The sequence below is a fragment of the Culex quinquefasciatus genome, chromosome 2 (genome assembly GCF_015732765.1).
Source record: "Culex quinquefasciatus strain JHB chromosome 2, VPISU_Cqui_1.0_pri_paternal, whole genome shotgun sequence".
Taxonomy (NCBI): Eukaryota; Metazoa; Arthropoda; class Insecta; order Diptera; family Culicidae; genus Culex; species Culex quinquefasciatus.
The window spans coordinates 45,640,808-45,653,050 of NC_051862.1; the positions used below are offsets into that span (position 1 = coordinate 45,640,808).

General features: G+C 34.2%; 1 protein-coding gene across 1 annotated transcript; it reads right to left on the reverse strand.

Moving 5' to 3' along the window:
- Positions 1–2,234: 2,234 nt before the first annotated feature.
- LOC6038739 (perlucin) lies at positions 2,235–8,611 on the reverse strand. The gene is made up of 2 exons (XM_001848426.2): positions 8,590–8,611; positions 2,235–2,656 (listed from the first exon to the last, which is right to left on the reverse strand). The coding sequence occupies exons 1-2, from the start codon at positions 8,609–8,611 to the stop codon at positions 2,235–2,237; spliced, it is 444 nt and encodes a 147-aa protein (XP_001848478.2).
- Between the last annotated feature and the right edge of the window lie 3,632 nt (positions 8,612–12,243).

Here is a 12,243-nt window from a genome sequence, read left to right on the forward strand (position 1 = left end):
AAGTAAAGTTATATCAAATAAAAAAAGAAGCTGAACATGCATCATAGTACTCATTTCAGTTCAACATTTCAGTACTTGTTTTGAGAAGTAGGCAATACTTTTTGGCACTCTTTCACGAGCATGGGTAAATAACAAGGGAATTGCGGGAAACCTTTCTCTGGTATCAAAACCATCTTTTGATATTCCTGGACCCTTAAAAAATTTGTCTTAAGCATTATGCAACAGCAAATTTTGGTATCATACCAATTTAAGGTATTGTTTTGGTATTGCAAAATTGCAGAATTTGTCAATGGTCGGATCCCACATTTTGGTATTCTTTTGGTATTAAAATATTTTATCAAATTCCTCACTATGGGAAAATGTTGACCAACTTTAACAAATAATAAATTTTGCGCTAAAATGATGAAGCGAATGCTTTCATTGAAACCCAAAAATTTCAAACTTGATTTTAAACATTATTGATATACCCCCTAAAGAAATGAGTTGAAATTGTAGAATAGTCACGATACCACATTTTGGTCTCAAAGTGATTTTTTAAATTCCTCTGAAACTATTTGAAATTTTTTACCAATTTTGACAAAATAATCAATTTTGCACTCAAATGACATGGAAACAAAAAATGTTAAGCTGATGTACCCACTAAGAAATTTTTTTAAATTGTTGAAATTTCTCTAAGTCAGGATAACCAAATACTTTGAAAAAAAAAAAAAAAACGAGTCAATCGGCAGAATTCCAATCCAATTTAATTATAATAACATTTATTTTCCAATCTTGTTATTTCTCAGAAACTTCAAGAACTTCAAGCATAAGCCGTTCATCAATGACAAATGTATTCGATGTGGTGAAGAATATCACTAAGAACAACATGGAATCATCAGGTGAGTAGATTTGGCTGTTGCATATGGATTATTTTCGTTTTTTCACTAACTGCATCTGCTGCACTAAAAATGGCATGAAAATACCAAATATTGGTATTACTTGGGCAAAGAACAGCGACCAAAATGTGCCCTTGGTTGCCCTGTAATAGATGGTAAAATACCATAAAATCATACCAAAATCATGTGTGTGGAAGACCACAGGAATACCGAAATCTGATTTTCCAAGGGCGCGGAAATACCTTAAAAAAAACCATGGTAATAAGTTTTGGTATTCAAGCAGTGTTCAAAAATCCAGAAGACCTCAACTTGGTATTGAAATGGTTTTATTTTGTGGTATCATTTTACCCTTGGAATAACATGGTTTGGCATTTTTGTACCCTTTCACACACAAGACTTTGGTATGATTTTATGGTAAAATTACCATCTATTACTGGGCAACCAAGGGCACATTTTGGTCCCTGTTCTTTGCCCAAGTAATACCAAAATTTGTTATTCCCGTGTTAATAACCCCTGCTCGGGATTGATTATTGAGTCGACCTAACAAACGGACGCCAACGCAAAAGCGAGCAACAACATTTTACTGAAAATTCCAATTCAAAAGTGTTTTCAAAATAGCAAAAAGTGTTGCATGCAAACTCGATTTTTTCAGCGCTCGGCATATTTATCCAATTCGGCAGATCCTCGTTGGACTAGTGCTGAAAAAAGGATCATTTTGCATCTTGTTTCATTAACTATGAATGAATGAAATTTTCATGCGGTTCAATCACTTAACTCGACCTATTACTACAACATATAATTTCATAAAATAATAACAATCAACTGTCACTTCTCAAAGATACTTTCCTTTTAATAGTATATTTAGTGATTCGCTTACGGAAATTTACGGAATTTACGCAAATTTACGGATAACAGTCCATTAAGTCTCTGTCTTTAGCAAATTAGTTTTAATTTCGATGAGAATTTTATATCAAAATTCCACAAAATCTGCAAAAACAAAAATAGCCATCTTTAGATCAATGTTAATATTCCACTCGATTACCGGCTTTGAGGACGGTTAGTCACAAGCACCACTGACCAGAGGCCATATAGGTCATTAGTGGATTATAATTCCTTGTCCATTTTTAAATCAGCGTTCAGCAACATCTTAGCATAAATTTTAAAAGTGGACCAGTGGGTTACGTCACGATACGTTACGTCCCACGATTGTTCGACTGCTGGTTTCCGGATGTCGATTCTGTGTTTGCCCTTTCACAAGGAGTTAGATTTCATTTTTTATGGTGCTTTTGGTGAAACTCGCTATCAGTTCAAATATTAAACAAACTGCAATTCTATAAAATATTTTTATTCCTAACTCAGTCAACAGTCACAACTATCCAACTCGCAGATGTACCTCTTTTTCAGGTCACAAGCGCAATCGTTCCACAGCGTTCCCTTGGGCCCACCTCCCACCTCCAAACAGTGCTCGTTACCACCCGCGTTATTCGGTTCTCCCGGGGCAAAGTTCGTATAACCTGTCCGCCCGTCAATCCGCTTGTCATCGGTGATCCACACGAAGCTTCCCGACTTGCCGAGATCCGTCCCGGCGATCCACCACGGTCCCCGCTGGTTGATGTCCTTCTGGGCGAGTGCCACCTTCAGCTTCGCGTCATCCAGGGCCGAGTGGACCGAGGCCAGCCGGAGTCCGTGCGCTCGGCACTTGTGCCAGGCCTCGAAGAAGGTCAGCTCTTCGTCGTTGTAGACAAAGTACCGCTGGTAGGAGTTGGCGAAGCCGGCGCGGGCTGAGATGTCCAAGGATGAGTTTTTAGCAGGTGTAGGATTTGCAAGGGGAGAAACTGAACTGGTTGACATCAGAGCTACTGCTAGTACAAAGGCTACTGCTTTGAACGACATATTGAAGATTGTAATGAATTTACAATCAATGGATCCATTTTATAGTGATTGGAAAGCTCGACTTCATTTTCAAGGGGTTTATTGAAACTGTATCAAGTAAACAAATAAACTTGAGATATCCGAAGCACTTGATATCAAAATTAGTTCTTGTTCGAACCGGATATCTCCAATTGAAAGCACTTATGATAAATTGATAAGATACTTGATTTGTTATGTGATAAAGCTGTAGATACTAGGCGTTCTTCTCAAACAGTAAAAAAAGATTCCCAGATAACCGGATATCATCAAATGAGTAGGTTCTTGAAACAATTGATACACAGCAAAAAATCCGATGGTAAAATCGCATGCAAAAGCATGCACATCACCTTCGTCAAAATAAACACTTAATATTACACACTGCATGTACAATTTTTTCAAACACAAAAAAAGTTGCAACCGACGGGATTCAGACCCAGCACCATCAGTAAGGACTGACGCCTTAGCCCACTCGGCCATCAGACCGATAGAAAGCTGGAAGGATAAACGCATATATGAGCTTGTCATTTCGGTCAAGTAGGTTTCCCATACTGATGGGCTACATATTTCAGGGTGTAAAATCACATAAAATTGCATAAAATAATGCAATATTTATTTTACACCCTGGCCTTTTACACGCAGCTGGATTACTACTTTTTTAGCTGTGTACTTAAAAGATGAGGCACGTGAGAGACAATGATGTATGAGGCAATCAAGGCACTTGAAAAGTAGTATAATATTGTTGAGACATTTGAAGTTTTGTTAAAGCATTATATATTTTTTTCTCAAAACATGTTTAATTTAAGTTAAATTGCAATTTTTTGCATTTTTTTATTACAAATTTACAGATATGTACACTTTACATATTAATAATACGTACGTATGAAAAATATCATAGAGATGTATTATTTGAAAGGATTTTTTGAACAAATTTTAGTTTATCAAAGTTAAAGTAATTAATAAGTCTGACAGATTAATTCATTTAAAAACTGTCACTAAGTTAACTTCAATAATAATAATTAAAAATTCTTATAAAAAATCGATGTCTTGCATTTTTGAACCTGTTTATTTTCAGCATACAAAATCAAAATGAGTAAACAAAACAAGACAGCAGCAACACATTTTTTGACAACACTGGACTAATAAAATGCAAACACAAAAGATATGTCGACGAATGATGCACAAACACACACACAATACCCACCCTCCACGAAACCAAAGTCCCCTAAAAATAAAGAGGATAAGCAAATCAAAAGGAAAGCAAACCAATAATAATCCCCCCCCCCCCTCTCTTCTTTTGGGGCCAAATTCTCCTTTCTCATATTGATAGCATTAATAAATTTAGAATATATTACTGTCATATCGATTTGGAAGCTTAAATCTTCTCGTTTGTTGTTGAATCTCGTTATTTTTTTGTTGTTTTCTTTGCGTTTTTGTGTTTTTGTTCATGATCATATTCATTTCAGCAGCAGCCGCAGCACGTCACCAGCTTTGAGGGGACCACTTTCAAATAAGCCGGATTTGGGAGAACACACACACATGCACATCAGCAAACTATCATTTCGCGAGGATTAGCGCAAAAAAAAAGAGAGCTAACGAAGCGAAATTGAGAAGCGCTGGAGAGAAAAGGAGAAGAATTCACGTGCTTCTTCGAGGCGTTGAAGATGGAAGCGAAAAGGTGGTCGCGAGTTTAATATTTCTTTTTGGTTTATATTAAATTAATCCGAGTAACTACCGGTTTTGCCATTTAAATCAAGATTGCAGCGTTGCTGAATGTGGAAGAATTGATTGAAATTTTTTTTATTTATCGATGGGTCAACTGTGGAATCTTCATGAGGTGGGTGAACATTCAAATAACTTATGAGCAATTACAATTTACAAGATGAGAATTGTATTAAAAAATCGTGTTTCTCTATATGTTGAAAAAATAAATGCTTATATTACTTTTGTGAGGTTTGTGATTTGTAAGATATCTTTTATGATGATATTTTTTCTGTTTGACGTAGGGCGAAAATTCGATTATAGAATTAGAAATCTAAAAAACTCCATGAGATCTACCATTGCACAGTTTTCTTTTAATTCCCTACTTTTTTTTAAATTAAGGGCTCATTTACAATTGAACATACTGATCCGAAGGCCTTGAGCAATTCTCTGAAATTTCGGTCATTCGATTTTTTTGAATTTTTTAATCCGGCTGAAACTTTTTTCGTGCCTTCGGTGTGCCCAAAGAAGCCATTTTGCATCATTAGTTTGTCCATATAATTTTTCATACAAATTTGGCAGCTGTCCATACAAAAATTATATGTAAAAATTCAAAATTATGTATCTTCTGTATGGAATTTTCTGATCGATTTGGTGTCTTCGGCAAAGTTGTAGGTATGGATATAGACTACACTGAAAAAAATGATACACGGTAAAAAAAATGTTGATTTTTAATTTCTTTTTTTGTCACTAAAACTTGATTTGCAAAAAAAACATTATTTTTATTTTTTTATTTGTTTTAGAGGACATAAAATGCCAACTTTTCAGAAATTTCCATAATGGGCAAAAAATCTTTGACCGAGTTATGATTTTTTGAATCAATACAGATTTTTTCAAAAAATCGAAATATTGGTCGCAAAAATTTTTCAACTTCATTTTTCGATGTCAAATGGAATTTGAAATAAAAAAGTTCTTTAGTGAATTTTTGATAAAGTGCACCGTTTTCAAGTTAAAGCCAGTTTTAGGTAACAGTTTTGAAAATAGTCGCAGTTTTTCATTTTTTAAAATTGGTGCCCATGTTTGCCAACCTTTGAAAAAAATATTTTTGAAAAGCTGAGAAAATTCTCTATATTTTTCGGACTTTGTTGATACGACCTTTAGTTGCTGAGATATTGCCCAGCAAAGGTTAAAAAACAGGAAAATTGATGTTTTCTAAGTCTCACCCAAACAACCCACCATTTTCTAATGTCGATATCTCAGCAACTATAGGTCCGATTTACAATGTTAATGTGTGAAACATTCGTGAAATTTTTCGATCTTTTCGAAAAAAATAGTTTTCAAAATTTAAAATCAAGACTTTCATTTTAAATGGGCGTAATTTTCAATGTTTGGCCCTTTTAAAATGTAAGTCTTGATTTAAAAGTTTTCAAAATATTTTTTTCGAAAAGATCGGAAAATTTCACGAATGTTTCATGTACTAACATTGATTATTGGACCATTAGTTGCTGATATATCGTCATTAGAAAATGATGGGTTATTTTGGTGAGACTCAGAAAACTCCAATTTTTGTGTTTCTTTTTCTTAAAGCGGCTCTATCTCAGCAACCCGAAGTCCAATCTTCAATGTCTCTTAGACAATTGTATAGCAAATTTTCTGAACTTTTCAAAAAAATATTTTTAGAAATGGTCACTCATGGTCACTATTTTTAAAAATTGAAAAACTGCAAATATTTCGCTAAAATCAAACTTTCGGTGGCTATATCTTGAAAACGGAGCCCTTTATCAAAAAATCTGTAAAGTACTTTTCGATTGCAAATTCAATTTTGCATTAAAAAATAATGTGAAACTTGTTTTTGCATGAAACTTCGTTTTTTTCATAAATCACTTTTTCATGACCATGTTTCTCTATGGCTCAAAAGTTGCGGATTTTTGTTCCCTAAAACATATCAATAAATCTCGAAAATCAAAAAATACGTATTTTGGGAAATTGAGTTTTAGTGAAAAAAAAATTGATTAAAAAAATCTGCAATTTTTTTTCCGTGTACCTATTTTTTTCTTAAAAGTCCTCAACAATACCTATAACTTTGCCGAAGACACCAAATTGATCAGAAAATTCACTCAAAAGTTACAGCTGTTTGAATATTTACATACAATTTTTGTATGGACAGCTGCCAAAATTTTATGGAGACTTGTATGGGTGAACCAATGACGCAAAATAGCTTATTTGGTCATACAAAAAATAAAAATGGTCGAAATCGGCCGATTTCGTAGAGAGTTGCTCACTTCCGACTTTTTCGCGAGCATGGGTGTTTGAGTGGTAATATAAGGCAAGTTAATGCTGTGACTAATTCTGGAACTGCGAAACAGTTTCAATTTTGGAGCTACACGAGAAAAGAGCATGTTAAGTTTTTTTTTTCGTTCCTGAAAACCAACATTCCAGCACACAAATAACGTCATGATTCGAAATCCGGACACTTAGTAGCATATCATTTTTGTTATAGCTGGCAAAAAATCATGTAATAAGTTGGACATGTAGAAATATCATAAGGATGTAGTATAAACAGTCATTTTCAAGAAAATGCATGCAAAATATGTCTTTTCTAACAATTTTTCATCAGAATTTTAAAATTAAAATGACTTGTTGTGCTTCGAATTCCGGACACTGATAAAAGTTGATTCGAAATCCGGACACTTTTGCTTCGAATTCCGGACACTCGATTTTACTTATGAATCGCACAAATTTGGACTGAAATGTTAGAGAATGGCATTCTTTAGGTCTCAAATAAGCTGTTAACATCAAAACAATCGATAGTTTATATGAAAATTAACTAGAATTTAAGGAAATCGAAACCATAAATTTCTGCTTTGCCTTCCCGGTGCTTCGAACGCCTATGAAATATTTCAAGTGAAATGTTTCGCATTTTTAGTAAACTTATAATTTTATTGTATTTAATTGTTTTGGCATTAACTACAGCGTTCAAACAAACTTTAAATGAAAGTTGATGTTGGAGTTCATCAAATAACACAGTTTTGACATTCATAATGCGAACTTATATCCAAATAATTGATAAAACAAGATGAAGTGTCCGGGTTTCGAAGCGTCCGGGAATTCGAATCATGACGTTATCTGTTTTATTCCAAGCGGTAGGCGAACAAGCCCCGCGTTCCTAAAACATAGTGCTCATAAATCGATGTGCTTTTGGAAAATGGAAGTGTGATGCCGCCGCACAAACTTCCTGAAACATCGAAAGCCAATATCAACCTGAGACGCCACTAAAACTTCTCCGTGATGATCTCACTCGCCGCACAGTATCAAGGTGTCACGTCCCAGATGGAACGATGAATCAAAGAATATTCAATGGATCAATAAAACCCATTAACATGATAATTTTACATTGGCAATTTCGCTGTTTATTTTTTTCCTGAATCCACCTTTGTGCTGATGTCTGCTGCCGGGCTGGCTTCCACTGGATTCACACCTCTGACAGCCGCTGGAGGAGTGCCGGTTGTGACTTGAGCTCACAACCTGAAGAGGAGCAGCAGCACATCTTAATTTTGGCGCGCTGCAACGCATCCGCGGCTCAAGATTGTCGTTATCGCCCACGACGGTGAGTTCCATTGAGGAGGAGAACGCTGGTGATGGGGTTCAAACCCGCGTTCCATCAGGGTCAGGAAATGCAAATTGCAGTGGATTATCTCGTGCCACAGTTTACTACACTGGCTGACGACGATTGTCGTGTGCGTGGGATGAAATTTAAAGCACATTTTGGCTGGGAACCGGGATTTTGACAGTCTTTTGAGGTTCTCGTTCCGCGGAGCAACTGGGTGCACTTTGTTGTTATCGTTCCCCAGATGAACCGGTTGGGGACGATACCGTTAAGCTGGGAATTTATTGGAGATATCTTTCGGAATTAGTGAGATTGATAAAAAGTTAAGGCAATGAGCAGATATTAAGATGTATATTTGGGTGTGCAGTCTCTGTAAATATTGAATTCTTCAAATGAGTTTGATTTTAAACTTTGCTGCATTCTTTGTAATTTATTTTGATCAAATCTATTAGTTCTTATAAGTTCGAATCATAAAGTTCAATCATTATATCCACCAACCTCCAATCATCATCTTTGCCATCTTCATCGACTTATCATAATCGAAATGGTTATTCAAATCACAATCAGAGCTCTGTGTTCTCCCTTCAGCTGTGCATCATTTGTGGAGCAAATTTGAGATGGTTTTTCTTCGATTGAAGATTGGTTTTTCCATCCGATAGCTATGGTGCTGGTGCAGTTGAAAAGAAGTGCACCATCATCAGTCAGTGAATTATGCGCTTTGATTATTCCAAAATGCAAGCGGTGGGCCCGCATTTTCATTTGTGTTCCCTGGTTGGGTTTGATTTTCCACTCGGAAATTACGTTGGACACTGGAAAAATAAAATTATTTTCATTCAGAAAATAAAACAAAAATAAATTAGGTGGTGGGAGACAAATCTTGTTTCAAAAGTTCATGAAATTATAAAATGTATCAACAACAAACTACCTTTTTCCATTAAATCCCGAGCATGGGTAAATAACAAGGGAAATGCGTAATAATACCTTTCTCTGGTATCAATACCAAATTTTGGTATTCCTGGACCCTTTAAAATTTGTCTTAAGGATTATGCAAGAGCAAAATGTGGTATCATACCAATTTAAGGTATTGTTTTGAAATTGCAAAATTGCAGAATTTGTCAATGATCGAACACCACATTTTGGTATTCTTTTGGTATTACAGTATTTTATCAAATTTCTCTGAAACTATGGGAAAATTTTGACCAATTTTGACAAAATAATAAATTTTGCGCTAAAATGATGTCTCAAAGCGAATGCTTTCATTCAAAACCGGAAATTTCAAACTTTATTTTAAACATTTTTGATATACCCCCTATAGAAATGACTTGAAATTGTGGAAAATATTCTAAGTCAGGATGACACATTTTGGTATTATTTTGGTTTTTAAGTGTATTATCAAATTCCTCTGAAACTATGGGAAAATTTTGACCAATTTTGACAAAATCATTAATTTTGCGCTAAAATGATGTCTCAAAGCGAATGCTTTCAAACAAAACCGGAAATTTCAAACTTGATTTTAAACATTTTTGATATACTCCGTATAGAAATGACTTGAAATTGTGGAAAATTTTCTAAGTCAGGATGGCACATTTTGGTGTTATTTTGGTATTTAAGTGTTTTATCAAATTCCTCTGAAACTATGGGAAAATTTTGACCAATTTTGACAAAATAATTAATGTTGCGCTTAAATGATGTCTCAAAGCGAATGCTTTCATTCAAAACCGGAAATTTTAAACTTGATTTTAAACATTTTTGATATACCCCTTGAAATTGTGAAAAAATTTCTAAGTCAGGATGGCACATTTTGGTATAATTTGAATATTGAAAGGTTTCATCAATTTTCTCTGAAACTATGGGAAATTTGTTAAAAAAAATTTACGAGTTAATTAATTTTGCGCTAAAATGACTTGAAACCCAAAAATGTTAAAGATGATTTTAAAAATTAGTGTGATATACCCACTAATATTTTTTTCAAAAACGTTGAAATATCTCTAAGTCGGGATAACCAAATACTTTTAAAAACGAGTCAATCGACAGATTAATGAATTTTGGTGAATTTCAATTCATTTTCATTTTAATAATACTTATTTTTCAATCTTGTTATTTTTCAGAAGCTTCAAGAACTTCAAGCACAGGCCGTTCATCAATGACAAATGCATTCGGTGTGGTGAAGAATATCACTAATAACAACATGGAATCATCAGTTGAGTAGATTTGGCTGTTGCATATGAATAATTTCCGTTTTTTTCTCTAACTGCAACTACTGCACTAAAAATGGTATGAAAATACCAAATATTGGTATTACTTGGGCAAAGAACAGCGACCAAAATGTGCTCTTGGTTGCCCAGTAGTAGATGGTAAAATACCATGAAATCATACCAAAATCATGTATGTGAAAGACCACAGAAATACCAAAATATGATTTTCCAAGGGCGCGGGAATACCTAAAAAGTTTTGGTATTCAAGCAATGTTCAAAAATCCAGAAGACCTCAACTTGGTATTGAAATGGTTTTATTTTGAGGTATTATTTTACCCTTGGAATAACATGGTTTGGTATTGTTGTGCCCTTACACATACAAGATTTTGGTATGATTTCATGGTATTTTACCATCTATTACTGGGCAACCAAGGGCACATTTTGGTCGCTGTTATTTGCCCAAGTAATACCAAAATTTGGTATTCCCGTGTTATTTACCCCTACTCGGGATGAATGCGATATAAATAGTGTTATAAACTTTTTAAAACAAAGATATCAAAAATCATCCTAAGAAAATACTTAAAACAATTTTTTTAGAATATTAATAGGTTACGAATTAAAAAAGCTGATTGTGAGTATTTTCAATTCAAAAAGAGCTTAATCTTGAGTTCAATTATTTTGAGCTAGATCAAAACAGCAATTGATATGATCCGATCTGATTTTTTTTCTTTCAAATAAAAAAAAGGTGACATTTACGCTCTCGACTAACATTTTCATGTGTTTAAAACAAACGAAACTGTGTACAATTTGCTCTCTTTTTTGTTTTTAGAAACAAAAAAGCGACAAATTGCCTCATGAAAAAATGTTAAGATTCTTGTAAAAAACACAATATTAAAAAAAACTAATTTCATAAAATATCTCAGGGTGTAAAAGAATACAAAGTTTGAAAGCATCTTTCCTAGTCAATTTTAGATAAGAATCTTTACATTTCGACGCAGTCGTGCTATCTCGTCGTACGTCGCTTTTAGACGTTCAAAGAAAAACGCGTTCTAATATTTGACCTTGAATAAACAAATCAAGAGCACGCAATGTAAACAATAACAAACACGTTTTGTTTGGTTAACCATTTTGTGGATTGCCCCGAAGTTTGGTTGAATTTAGAAGCCGCAGTCCCTAGTTATAATTGAAAACGTTTACAGTTTTCGAGATTGTCCCTGTGTCAAACGCGTCCTGATCTGGAATGCCTTTGGCCAATTGTCGCATTTACATCAATTTTAAGGCTGTGTCAAAATAGCACGACAAGACTGAAACTTCTTTTATATGAAAAGTGACAAAAATGCACGAAGTTTTTTTGATTTTCATTGAATATCTCAGGATTGAAATCGAATGTTGGGGATCGGCGTTCTTAACTCATTTTGGCCCAAAATGAACGTACGTCAAGTTAGCACGACGGTGACGATTTACTATTTTCCAATGCTTTTGCTGAACAGCATTCTGAAAAATATATTTAAACCTGAAAAAAATCTTTTCAAGAATTTGTCCATTTGACATCATTTTCAGTTTTGAACTTTTGTCTAGTCTTTTGTCATCCTATTTTCTTTTTTTGTCTGGTAAAGAACATTGAAATATCTTTGAATTGAATAAACTCTCATGCAACATTTTCAAGAACTGTTCAGGTTTAAAAAAAAACGCAACATACGACCTTCTGACATGTCAAACTTATGATTTTTTGTACTTTCAATAATATTATCAAGGATGGAATAATCGCAAAAAAAAAAAATTTCACGTGCGAACTTTATTCACTTGCGAAAGAGAGAGGAGGAAAATAACGCAAAAGAAAATCGCTCACGAAAGTCTCAAAAAAAAATCAATCTGCTGATGTTTTTTGTGAATTTCCACTTAAAAATATTTATTTCACTTTGTTTACTCACTTTACTTTGACAGGACATTTTTCGAC